The 13,714-nt window shown below is 47.3% G+C and overlaps 1 protein-coding gene across 3 annotated transcripts in view; it reads left to right on the top strand.

Annotated features, from left to right (window-relative positions):
* Positions 1-3,649: 3,649 nt before the first annotated feature.
* Positions 3,650-13,714, top strand: part of coq8b (coenzyme Q8B) — a 38,867-nt gene continuing 28,802 nt past the window's right edge. The window contains exons 1-7 of one of the 3 annotated variants that reach the window (XM_052044196.1): positions 3,706-3,804; positions 4,633-4,811; positions 5,780-6,166; positions 9,211-9,277; positions 9,724-9,801; positions 11,200-11,277; positions 13,242-13,364. In XM_052044196.1, coding sequence (XP_051900156.1) covers positions 4,635-4,811; positions 5,780-6,166; positions 9,211-9,277; positions 9,724-9,801; positions 11,200-11,277; positions 13,242-13,364 — 910 coding nt within the window. In that variant the 5' untranslated portion in view covers positions 3,706-3,804; positions 4,633-4,634. Of the gene's footprint in view, positions 3,805-4,632; positions 4,812-5,779; positions 6,167-9,210; positions 9,278-9,723; positions 9,802-11,199; positions 11,278-13,241; positions 13,365-13,714 lie in introns of all 3 variants that reach the window. The other 2 variants (XM_052044197.1, XM_052044198.1) reach the window with 2 other exon arrangements.

The following is a 13,714-nucleotide window of genomic DNA, read 5'->3' as shown; positions in this document are numbered from 1 at the left end:
CCCACTCGGTGGTTGTTAGGTCACAGTCACAGACCTCTCATTATGGCATCAGTACTCGTAGTCTCCCTGCTGCTCTCCACCCTGCCCAAGGCCCAAAGGCATAACAAACTAATCCTTCCATCTCAATTTTCTGATCTGTTAATCCCAGCAGAATGTGTACCTCAGGCTGGAACTGGTTACAGTCAGCGAGAGGTGACTGGTCTTGCTGACTCTCAGACGGTGAGGGTCCCGTCTGCGGTGCTGTGTGGGCTTGTCGAGTTCGACACAGGGCAATTGAAGGGAAGGCTGTGAGCCCAGCCTCTCTGCAGCTGTTCCCCCGGCACGATGTTGATGGTGTTGGACTTTGAAGGCTGTGTTCATGCACAAGTCTTCTGCTGGAGGCGAGCGGACTTCACTCACGCAGCCTTTAAGTCTTTCTTGGCATCACCCCAGCCTGACAAAGACTGCTCTGGGAGCTTTCCCAGCCGTTCTGTAATTACCCGTGTTTAGCTTTCGAACCTGTCATTCAAAACGGCTGCTTTGGACGCCAAGGGAATCTGATCTCCCCATCACCCCTTCCAGCTCTCCCACCCTCCCCTTCTCTCAAACCCTTCTTCCAGTCTCTGTATCTCTCTCCCAAGCGCATTTTGTTACCCATTTAAGAACAACGTTTCATATTCCACTTGCGTAGTTTACAACACATTGGGACGAATGCTGAATTTTCCAATTTCAGGTAACTGACACCCCCAGCGTTCACCACGCACACACACACACACACGCACGCACGCACGCACGCACGCACGCACGCACGCACACACACACACACACACACACACCTGGTTTGCTTCTCCCTTTGTTCGCCTTTCCCAGCAGAATCAGAATCAGATTTATTACCCCAGAAAGCCAAACCTAGAAAATTGCCACCCTGATATCAAAGGATGATCAACGGCACTTATTTGTACAAAGTCCCAAGACGGGTGTTGAGATCTTGCCACAGAAGGAGATATTAGGAAAGCATTTAAGTTTTTAAGGAGTATCAGAATCAAAATCAGATTTATTATCACTGACTTAGATGACATGAAATGTGTTGTTTTGCGGCAGCAGTACAGTGCAAAGACGAAATTATTATAAATTACAAAAATAAATAAATAGTGCAAAACAACAAGGAATAACGAGGTAGTGTTCATGGACCATTCAGGAATCTGATGGCGGAGGCGAAGAAGCTGTTCCTGAATCGTTGAGTGTGGGTCTTCAGGCTCCTGTACCTCCTCCCTGATGGTAGTAATGAGAAGAGGGCATGTCCCGGATGATGAGGGTCTTTAGTGATGGATGCCGCCTTCTTGAGACACCACCTCTTGAAGATGTCCTCGATGGTGGGGAGGGTTGTGCCTGTGATGGGGCTGGCTGAGTCTACAACCCTCGGCAGCCTCTCCCACTCCCTGACCTAGTTCCATATGCTCATCATCCCCTCCCCATCTGTTTCCACCTATAACCACCAGCCCCTGTCCCACTCCTCCCTCATACCTGTGGTCTGGCACTGTTTCCTCTTCCCTCTCAGTCCTGATGCAAAGTCTTGACGTGAAACATTGATTTACACCTTTTGCTTCTACAGATGCTGCTTGATCTGCTGAGTTCTTCCAGTGTTCTGCTTTTTGTTCCAGATGCTAGCATCTGCAGTCTCTTTCATCATGTTACCTATCATTCCTCTCTCCCTCTCTCTCCCTCCCTCTTCCCCTCACCCCTTCTTCCCTCTGCCCCCAAGTTTAATTCCTTGAAGAACCTAAGAAATAGAAGAATGAGTAGGCCATTTGCCCCTTCTTGGTCTGATACTCAATAAGACTGTGGCTGATCTTTTACCTCAGTGCCGCTTGCCTGTATTAACTTTATATCATGACAGTTCAAAGCGGAGAAGAAACGATCAAGGTGTCATTGAGAACTTCAAGGCCATGCGTCAAGAGCACATAGAAGCCCTGCATAACCAGTGGGAGGAGAGGACCACCTCACAAACTACCCACCCCCACCGCCCACCCTCTGTCCATCTCTGCTCCATCTGGAGTTTACATAGCTGTCTCAATACCCACAAAACTGGAGAGGAAGCAAGTCATCCCCAATCCCAAGGGATGCCAAGGAGAAGACATTTTTTTCCTTTTTTAATCAATTTCTTGATCACCCTTTGCTGATTTCTAAAACATTCTTCATCCTCAGGCTAACTTTCTTTTTCTGACATCTTAAAAAGGGTAAATTGATAAATTGGTTTATTATTGTCCCATGTACCGAGGTACAGTGAAAAACTTTGTTTTGCATCCAATCCTCACAGATCCTTTCACCACATCAGTGCATTGAGGTAGTACAAGGGAAAACAATAACAAAATGCAGAATAAAGTGTTACAGTTACAGGGAAGGTGCAGTGCAGGCAGACAATAAGGTGCAAGGCCATGACGAGATAAATTGTGAGTTCAACAGTCCATTTTACCATACTAGGGGACCATTCAAAAGTCTTATAACAGCGGGATAGAAGCTGTCCTTGAGCCTGGTGGTACAAGTTTTCAAGCTTTTGTATCTTCTGCTCAATGGGAAGGGAAAGATAGAATATCCGGGGTGGGCAGGGTCTTTGATTATGTTGGCTGCTTTACCGAGGCAGTGAGAAGTGTAAAGTGTTCCATGGAGGGGAAGCTGATTTTATAAATTTTTTCTTTATATTTGATAATATCTTTAATTTCTCCAGTAATCCATGATGGCAACACTCTTCCTATTGTGTCCTTGTACCTTAAGGGAATGTATATTCGTTACAAGTCATGCATTATTTCTTTAACAGATGTTCATACACTCAATAAGGACATAAACGTGTAGGAAACAGATGGGCCTACTTACCCATTCACTTCAGTGACTTGAGCATAAAGACCTACAGTGCTCTACTGAGAGAATGTTTCATTGCCTGAGGTAGCATCTTTCCAGTGAGATTTTAAATTGAGATTCCCTCAGTAAAAGAAGCCAGTGCAGAATCCCAACATCACCTTCCCACCTAAATCCGTGACACCTCACATGCTCTCCACCACTTTGACAACTTTCAGTTCCCTGGCCCCAACCGTCTCATTTTCACTAGGGACATCCAGTCCCTTTGCACTTCTATCCCCCATCAGGAAGGCCTCAGCGCTCTCCGTTTATTTCTGGAAAACAGACCCTTCTTTTTTAAAGCAGTCCAGATGAAGGGTCTCAACCTGAAACGTCTACTGTCCATTTACCTCCATGGATGCTGCCTGACCCACTGAGTTCCTATGGATCCTAAACATCACTTTTGGTTAATTATATGATTATCTGGTCATGTTTATCTTTGTGGGAGCTTAAAGTGTACAATTTGGGTGCTGCATTTTCTGCGTTGCAAAATACTGAAAGTCACTGCGAGAAAGTTATGAAATACTTTCTCAATTTTATGTAACATTCAGTTCCGCCCCCTACTCCCTCATTGGTCGCATTTGCAACTTTTGATTGGTGAACTGTCAGGTCAATCAAAGGGACAACCGGGCCAATCCCTCATCGACGGCTTGACGATTGGTGAAGGTGGATGTCCGTCAGGTGCAATGGGCGGAGACGATCGCCGGACTCCAGACTGGAGAAAGGGGCGGAGCTGCGTATCGAATGTGGCGATTGGAGGAGAGGGACGCCAGTCAGCGTCGGGGGCGGGGTGAGGCCTGGCGGAGAGAGGCAGCGAGTAGTGCGGCCTCGGTAGCGCAGTTAACGGGGGGCCGGAGGAGGGGAGGTTGGTGGGTGGGGCTCCTCGTCCGTCAGTGTTGAAAGTAGAGGGGGGCGGTCCCTGTAAGTAAACCGGTGAGTGAGCACGGGGGGGGGGGGGGTGGCGGTGAGTGTGAGCACGGGGGGTGGTGAGTGTGAGCACGGGGGTGGTGGCGGTGAGTGTGAGCACGGGGGGTGGTGAGTGTGAGCACGGGGGTGGTGGCGGTGAGTGTGAGCACGGGGGGTGGTGAGTGTGAGCACGGGGTGGTGGTGGCGGTGAGTGTGAGCACGGGGGGGTGAGTGTGAGCACGGGGGTGGTGGCGGTGAGTGAGAGCACGGGGGGTGGTGGTGAGTGTGAACACGGGGGTGGTGTGTGTGTGCATGGGGTGAGTGTGAGCATGGTGGGTGGGGTGAGTGTGAGCATGGGAGTGAGTGAGCAGACGGGGTGTGAGAGCACGGGGGGGGGGGCTGCAGGAAGCAGTTAGGAACCATGAGTGAGCAAAGATGTGTAGGTTTCCCTGTGAGTGTGAGCACAGAGGTGGTGGTGAGTGTGTGCATGGAGTGAGTGTGAGCATAGCAGGGTGAATGAGTGTGAGTGGAGGGGGTGGGTGGGTGTGAGCACGGGAGGGGGGCTGCAGGAAACAGGTAGTCACCATGAGTGAGCAAAGACGTGTAGGTTTCCCTGTGAGTGTGACTGTTGGTTGATGGTCCCTGTGAGTGTGAACCACAGGTAAGAAACCAATAGTACAGGTCTGAGTGAATGACGAAACAGCCTCATAGGACTAAGTTACCTCCTGCTGTCCTTATTGAGTAGCAGGCTGATGTGCTGCCCAACCCAGTGTGGGTTTGACTCTCGTGACCTGCGCTACCTCTGACTCCCACAACTCCTCTGGTTGTTAATAACTATCCGCTGTTTGGTTACAGTGATGTGGAGCGAGCTGAGCAGTATGCTGCGGGGTGCTGCCCGGGTGGGGAAGGCTTTCGCAGAGACACAGGGGGATCAGCTGCGATCTGCTGCCTGCAACTCTCTGCTGGGCGCTGGGTTGAAGAAGGCGCAGGTCTCGATGGAGGAGTGCCTCAGTTCTCTTCTTGTGGAGAGGAAGGTAAGGGCCTGAGTGGTGCCTTCTGTTGCTTGGCCGGGTGGTGGAAGAGCTGGAACTTCACAGGCTGTGTGTGTAATGTAGTTGCTTCTGTGTCATTTTGTCCCAGATCGGTAGGTTATGGGTTTGTGAGCACGGCGGTGAGTGAGTGTGAGCATGGGGGGCTGCAGGAAGCAGGTGGTCACCATGAGTGAGCAAAAACTGGTGTAGGTTTCTCTGTGAGTGTGACAGAGTTGGTCAGTGATCCCTGTGAGTGTGAACCATGGGTAAGAAACTAATAGTCTGAGTGAATGATGGAATAATCTCGTGCTCACAATCACTCACACCCCGCCCTCGGCTCACACTCACTCACTCACCCCCACACTCTCACTCAGTCAAGCACAAAAGTCTGCCCTATACCCTGTCACCCCCTGTGCAGTACTGATGGAGCCCCGTCATAACTTCCCTTCAGATTGGATTCCCTCTGACCGTGATTGACCCCATGGGGCAGCTCAATGAATTTTTTTTCTCACTCGCATTTCTTGACGTGTGCGCAGACGATGCAGCTGAGTGTAACAGAAAATCGCGATGTGGACTGTTTTCTAGAGATGCAACCCCCCCGGGTAATGCAGGTGTTACCTGTATCTTTCAAGTCATCCTGACCTGGAGAGTACCAAGCTGGGCTCGATTGACACAGCAACCAACCAAGTGTCATCTCAGAATGTATACTGAAACATCACACAAAACGCTGGAGGAACTCAGCAGGTCAGGCAGCACCTATGGAGAGAAATGAGCAGTTGATGTTTTGGTGTACAAGACCCTTCATCTGGACGGAACGGTAGAGGGGAGGTAGCCGGTATAAAAAGGTGGCAGGAAGGAGGTGGGCCAAGATCTGGCAGATGATATATTAAACCTGACTCACTGTTGGTTCAGGTAGCCGGGCTTTCCATCCTCTGCCCTTTGTCACGTGTTCTGTTGCTCTTAACTTACAGCGAGGAGTCCGAGAATTTAAAGAGGAACCAACTCCTTACGAAGGTGAAGACGATGCTTCGCGGTGGAACTTTGCGTCAGAAATGGCTCCAGACTATTCTGCTGGCGACACAGCAGGAGGGCAGCAAGGATCACCGGCTTCTCCATGGGAGGAGAGTTCGTCCGGTGCTGGAACGGCACGAACACAGGACATTGCCCCTTCACCGGGGAGACGATTCAAGGGCAACAGCAAAGACTTTGTAGGGCCAACTGGCCCTGGTGTAGGGCAGACAAGATCGTTCCACGAGGATACCTCAGTGAGGGGCCTGACAGCAGAAGACATTGCCAAAGCCAGAGACACCAAACAAAACAGAGAGAAATGGAGTCAGCCCAAAGGACCAAGGCAAACGGTAAGGACTCTGTGTAAAGCACTACACGTTAGAACAGGAGCTCACCGTCACTCAACAAGGTCATGCTTGATCCATGACTGAATTACTGGCCCTTTATCCCCGCCCTTTCATACCCTTGGATAACAGTCTATCAATTTCAGATTCTAATTTAGACTTTCAAACATTGTGGGGACCTTTTTTGAACTATCTTCAAAACCTTTGATTTGGTGGTTTAAAGTACAGATATTGGCCAATATTATTATGTGCTAAGGGTTTTTTCTTTGTCTTTTTTTTAACCAAACAGCTTCGGTCTTGATAGTGGGTTTAGATTTTTTTATATAATAAAATTATTCCAATTTAAATTATTCCAATTATTATTTAATTAACTATCATTTTTGTTTATCAATATGGGTTATTGTGATTTCAAGTATGATTTAACACAATGTATTTTGTAGCATTTTATCTTTTCCTGATTCATGTACTCTGTATTTTCTATGTGGAATCAGTAAAAATATTGTAAAAGAACATGTTGACCCCCAGCATCAACTACAGATTATAGAAAATTTCCCAATATATTTCCTAGTCTTCTACAGGCAGTTTTCATAACTGAAAAGTCTGGTTCTAATTTTTGGTTCTAGACTCACCAACCAAGGAGACATGAAGGGAAGCCATCAGCTCCCCTTATACGTTGAAAACTTTGATCAAACGGTCTCATAATCTTTTAACTTTCAAGGACCAATACTATCTACGGTTTCTCCTTCAACACCTCAATGGCCCAGTAGTAGATCTACCTATGTCGTGCTGTTCATGATGGCAGAATGCCCAGAAGCACTTCTGTAGCCAGTAAAGCACTTAACAGTTAATAAGTACAGAGATACAGCTAATAGGAGAAACAGTGCTGTTTGTGCACAGCAAGCTCCCACAAACAGCAATGTGGTAATTATCAGAAAAATTGTTTCACTAATAGGTAGCAATATTTAAGAGGCATTTGGATAGACGTGAACAGGCAGGGAATGGAGGGAGAGAGAACATATACAGGCAGGTGTGCAGCTTAAATTGGCATCATGGTTAACATGATGGGCTGAAGGGCCTGTTCCTGTGTTGTGCAGTTCTACAGTAATGTTGGTTGTAAGGTAAACATTGAACCCCAGAACACCTGGGAGCATTTCCCTGCTGCTGTTCAAAGTAGTGGCTGTGTGACCTTTTATGTCCATCTAAGACTTTAAGGTCTCATTTGAAGAATGGCACTCTGGACAGTGAAGATACAAGAGTCTGCAGCTGCTGCAACAGTCTGCTGGAGGAACTCAGCAGGTCGAGCAGAATCTGTGGGGGGATGGAATTGTCAGTTTCAGGTCGAAACCCTGCATCAGGGCAGTTCCTTCCCCCCCACAGATGCTGCTCAACCTGCTGAGTTCCTCCAGCAGACTGTTTGTTACTCTGGACACTATTGCACTCCCTAGGTACGGCACTGCCAGCCAAGTTTCATGCTGAAGTCTCTGGTGGAATTGGAATCCACAACCACAAGACTCACTGAGCTACACCTGTGAGTAAGAATGCAGTGCAGCGTTGCAACAGATCAGAAAGGGCTGGGTTCCTTGCAGGGCTGACGAGTCACAGCCAGGGTAGAGGCTCAGTTTACTAGAGTGGCGTAGGGCAAAAGAAGATCCCAGTTCCTAAAGTCGTTCCACAGCATGAAAATGGGTCCTTCGTCCGTTGAATCCATGCCAAGCTCTAATTTACACTAATCCCATTTTATTTGCCCCCACAACCTAATCAACTGCCCTACCTACCCACTAGGAATCAGAATCAGATTTATTATCACTGACATATGACATGAAATTTGCTGTTTTGTGGCAGCAGTACAGTGCAAGACAAAAATATATAAATTACAAAAATAATTAGTGCCATTAAAATGAATAATGAGCTAGTGTTCAGAAATTTGATGGCGGAGGGGAAGTAGCTGTTCCTGAAACATTGAGTGTGGGTCTTCAGGCTCCTGTACCACCTCCCTGATGATAGTAACAAGAAGAGGGTATGTCCCGGATGGCGAGGGTCTTTAGTGATGGATGCAACCGCCCTGAGGCACCACCTCTTGAATATGTCCTCGAGGGTGGGAAGGGTTGTGCCCGTGATGGATCTGGCTGAGTCTACAACCTTCTGCAGCCAATTAACCTATCAACCTGCACATCTTTGGGATGTGGGAGGAAACCAGAGCACCCGGGGGGAACCCACACAGTCACAGGAAGAACATGCAAGCTCCACACAGACAGCACCGGAAGTCAGGATTGAACCGGGTGTCATTGGATCCATGAGGCAGCAGCTCTACCAGCTGTGCCATCCAGATTCTTGATTGAACTAGAGTGACTCAACAGCAACGTGTGTAAGGTGGCCATTGTGTGAGGGATCTTTCTGCCCTTATTCATTTTCTGAGTAAGTGCTTGACAAATTATGTGTTGTTGAGGACAGTGGTCTGATCAATGTCCTGTCCACTGTCCTAAAAGTTTACTCCCTCCGCAAGTGCTGCATCGTGGGTGCAGTGTGTGTCATTTTCCAGATGCACGGAAGCTACTCACCAAGACTGCTTTTCCTGCACCCTTAAAACCCAAGATCTCCACCTAGAAGTGCAAGGACAGTGGGTGCTTGGGAGCTTCACCAACCACGCTTCATGGCATCGCAACTTGGAAATGTATCACTCAGCCCTGGTCATCACTGGGTCTAAATCCTGGAACTCCCTGCATGGGTACAACATGGGTCACCTTCACTTGAAAAACTGCTGTTGTTCAAGAAGGCAGCTCACTATCTCCTTCTTGAGGTGGGTGAGTGAGGGATATTAAAATATGGCCTTTGGATAGTAGGAACAGGAGGCTCCTCAGCCTCTCATGCAGACTGTGTCATTTGATAAGATCTAGGTTGATCTGTATCTCGATGCCTGCAAGTGGTCCCCACAAGAGAAGAATGAATTAAAAACCTTGGCTGCCTCAGCACCATCAGGCAAAGAGAAAGTCTAATAGAAAATCAATGTCCAGTGTGTTTAGACTTCTGACCTTTTGTTTATTTTTGCCTAGTTAAGTGACCGAGCTCGTGAAAGGAAAGTTCCATCTTCACGAATCAGTCGACTGGCCAACTTTGGAGGTAAGCCATGCATGCTCCCTTAGCGTATAGTGTTTCAGCCCCAGAACACTGGGATATTTTGACAGTGGATCCCTCTTTTTTTTTAATTAAACACAAACAAGATGCTGGAGGAACTCAGCATGTCAGGCAGCATCTGTGGAAGGAAATGGACAGTCAACGTTTCAGGTCGAGACCCTGCATCTGGACTGAATAATAGAGGTGAGATAGCCAGTATAAAAAAAGGTCAAGGGAAGGGGAGGAGTAGGAAGGGGATTCACCTTATTATACTAGCTATCTCCAGATGAGGGGTCTTGACCTGAAATGTCGACTGTGCATTTCCCTCTGTACTTGCTGCCTGACCCACTGAGTTGCTTCAGGTTCCAGCATCTGCAGTCTCTTGTGTGTGTCTCTCTTTTATTCTTGTGAAGAGCAGGCATTGAGTTACATCTGTGTGCTTCTGTTGACAGGTTTGGCAGTGAGTTTGGGCATCGGCGCCTTGGCGGAAGTGGCCAAAAATTCATTGAACGGAAGACAGAAGTTGAACGGTGAGGCCATGCAACTAGACACTCTTGGCTCTGAGCAAGTTGTTGGAGCTGCTGGCTGACAATTCTCCAGGTCCTGATGGACTTCATCCTAGCATCTTAGAAGTGGCTAGTGAGGTAGCTGATGTGCTGCTTTTAATTTTATAAAAATCAGGCGAGTATAGGAAAGCAGGAAATATGGCTCTATTTTAGATAAAAGAGAAACAGAAAGCAGGAAATAATGGCCAGTTAGCTTAACTTCTATCACTAGGAAAATGTCAGAAGCTATTCTTAAAGGTACTTTAGCAGGGGACTTCAAATAATTGAAGGTTTTCTGGCAGAATCAGCTTGGCTTTGTGAAAGGGAAATCATGTTTGACAAATGTATTGGAGTTCCTTGGAGAAGTAACACGCACTGTGGATGAAGGGGAACCAGTGGATGTGCTATATTTAGATTTCCAGAAGGCATTTGTTTAGGGGTCACATAAAAGGTTATTGTAGAAAATAAAAGCATAACACAGCAAGATAGAAGATTGGGTGGCTAACAAGAAATAGAAATTAGGCATACTGTAAATGGGTTGTCTGGCAAGATGTAAGTAGCGGTGTGTTACAGGGATTGGTCAAAGCCAAGTTTATTGTCATATACACAAGTACATGTCTGTACAGGTACAGTGAAAAACTTGCCTGCAGCAGCACCACAGACACAGAGCATCAGATAAGCAGCATTCACAAGAAAAACATAAATTATACACATTTTTACAAGAAAGAACACAATTAGAACAAAAAAAAAACAAAGTCCATTTTAGTGCAAAGTGATCAAAGTGGTCATAATTGCTAAACTGTAGTGATGAGGGTTGTGCCGGATGATTCAAGAACCACATGGTTGAAGAGAAGTAGCCACTCTTGAACCTGGTGGTGTGGGACTTCAGGCTTCTGTACCTCCTGCCCGATGGTAGCTGCAAGAACTTAATATAGCCCGGATGGTGGGTATCTTTGAAGATGGATGTTGTCTTCTTGAGGCAGTGCTGGGGCCTTAATGTACAATTTATATAAATGACTTGGATTAAGGTACCAAAGGTGTTGATAAATTTGCCAATGACACAGTTGGGTTGATAGGTTGTGAAGAGGTTGCAAAGGGGTATACGTAGGTTATAAGTGAGTGGTCGAAGGTCTGGCAAATGAAGCATAAAATGGGAAAATGTGAAGTTGCAGTGCTCCATGATGCAGTGTGATCTGGGTGCCCTAGTGCACGTTTCACAGAAGACTAGAATGTAGGTACAAGAAGAAATTAGAGAAGTTAACAGAATGTTATTGCTAGGGGAATTAAATACAGAAGTAGGGAGGTTTTGCTTCAGTTATTTAAGGCATTAATTAGTACTCACCTGGACACTGTGCATGATATTGGTCTCCTTGTTTAAGGAAGTTGTTATTCCATTGGAATCGGTTACTAGACGTATCTGGAATGGGCATCAACGCATAAAACGCTGGAGGAACTCAGCAGGTCAGGCAGCATCTGTGGAGGGAAGTGGACAGTCGACGTTTCAGGTTGAGACCCTTCATCGGGATCGGGGGGAAAAAGAGGGGAGATGGCCAGTGTAAAAAGGTGGGGGAGGGAGGAAGGGGTGGAGCAAGAGCTGGCGGGTGATGGGTGGACCCAAGTGGTGGGTGGGTGGGGGGAGGGGTTTAATAGGCAGGTGAGGGAGGGGGAGAGTGGGAACGATGCAAGAAGCTGGGAAGTGATAGGAGGAAGTGACAAAGGGCTGAGGAAGATGGAATCTGAAAGGAGAGGACAGTGGACTATGGAATAAAGGGGAGGAGGGGAACCGGAGGGAGGAATGTGTGGGTGATGGGCAGATTGAGAAGGAGGGGGGAGGGCTTGCATTTGCTGAAGCTTGGGGGTGACGATTGAAGCATATAAGCCCTTTCCTCAAGGGTGGTAGAAGCTGAATCTTTGAATATTTTTAAGACAGAGCTAGATGGATTGATAGCAAAGGAGTGAAAGGTTGCTGGGGTTAGATGGGAGTGCAGGGTTGTGGCTATAATCAGATCAGGCACAATATTTTCAAATGGCAGAGCAGGTTTGAGGGCCTTGGTTGCCTACTTGGGTTCCTAATTCATATGCTTGTGTGTCGGTATGCTTTTGGGATAGTTGTTGACCAAGCTTTTTATCCTCCCTTTGCCAGTTCCCATATGGTAATAATTACCATTGGGAGCATGGACAGAAAGCTCTTTTTACTTTCCCTCAATGCTTGTACCTCCTACGTTGGGAACATGGAAATGTAGTTTCTGCCAACCTTGGCCAAGGGTGGCAGAGTCCTGCTGGAGGCAGGGGATAGACTTACAAGCCAGTGTCGGGCCGGCATAGATAGAACGGTCTCCTGCTACCCTGTCATTCTAAGATCCAAATCTTTATAGACAGGTGAAATTAAAAACAGAAAATGCTGGAAAACCTCAGCAGTTCAGACAGCAACTGTCAAAAAAGAAACGGTTAATGTTTTGGGTAGCAGACCCTTTACCAGAACGTAAGCCGTTTCTCTTTCCACCGGTGCTGCCTGTTCTGCTGTTACCTAAATGGAGAGAGACTGCAAGTGAGTGAAGTTCAGAGGGAACGAGGTGTTCTAGTGCGTGAATCACAAAAAGTTAGCAGGCAAGTGCAACAAATAGTTGAGGTAAAGGGCATGGTGGCCTTTATTGCAAAGGGGTTGGTGTTTAAGAACAGGGAGGTTTTGTTACAGTTTTACAGGGTGTTGGTGAAGCCACACTCGGAATACTGCAACAGATTTGGCCCCCTTACCTAAAAAAGGATATCGTAGAATTGGGGGCGGTCCACCTGGGATGCTAGGGTTGCCCTATCAAGGGAGACCCGATAGTTGAGTTTGTATTTTGGGGGGTGACTTTATTTAGACATACAAGATCATAAGGGGGCTTGGCGGGAGACGTTGAGGTGTTTCCACTAATGGGAGAGTCACAAGGAAGGAGACATAACTGCAACATAAGGGGATGGTCATTTAAAACGGGGTGTGTAGAAATCTCTTCTTGGATGGTAGGGAATCTCTGGCATTCTCTGCCCCTGAGGATGGTGGAAGATGGATCATTCGATATGTTTAAGGTGGAGATCGATAAGTATTTGAAAGATTTGAGGGTTATGGGAAACTGGCAAGGAAGAGGAGTAGAGGCCAGTGTAGATCAGCTGTGATCATATTGAATGGGACAGGTTTGAGGAGCCAAGTGGCCTACTCATGTTTCCCTGTGTTCTTGTGCTGAGTTTTTCTAGCATTTTCTGTTTTTATTTCAGATTTCCAACATTTGCCGTTTTTTCTTTTCCTTTGTAGGTAAGTTGCTGATCAAGGAGTTGCTTGACATGAATTGTGAATTCATTTGTGCAGCGATGGCAGAGGTTCAGTTGGCTGGAGCTTGTAGCTTCTTCCTGAGCACTAATCCTCCAACACGCTTGTGTCACTACAGACAATAAGGCACTGCTCGACTCCAACCCCTTCCTATCGGAGGCGAATGCAGAACGAATCGTCGATACCCTGTGCAAGGTGCGAGGAGCCGCTCTGAAGATAGGACAGATGCTGAGCATTCAGGGTAGGTGTCTGCTTTGCACACGCCCCTTTTGACCTAGCTGTCACTCTCATCTTGACCAGCTGGCTCCCTCCAGTGGCATGTCAGGGCACATGATCCCTTCCCCACTCTAGGAGCACGTCATTTATGGCTGGCACTTATTACCTCTCTCCACAACCAATCTGCTGGAAGAACTCAGCGGGTCAGGCAGCATCTGTGGGAGGAAAGGAACTATCGATGTTTTGGGGTTTGATGTTTCAACATCCCACAGATGCTGCTCGACCCGCTGAGTTCTTCCAGCAGATTATTTGTTTCTCCAGATTCCAGCATCTGCAGTCTCCTGTGTCTCCGTTACCTAGTTGCACTGATGACGA

This window comes from Pristis pectinata, chromosome 35 (genome assembly GCF_009764475.1).
Source record: "Pristis pectinata isolate sPriPec2 chromosome 35, sPriPec2.1.pri, whole genome shotgun sequence".
NCBI classification, from domain to species: Eukaryota; Metazoa; Chordata; class Chondrichthyes; order Rhinopristiformes; family Pristidae; genus Pristis; species Pristis pectinata.
Note: the sequence above shows the minus strand (reverse complement) of the source record. Positions and strands in the feature narration are given on the sequence as shown.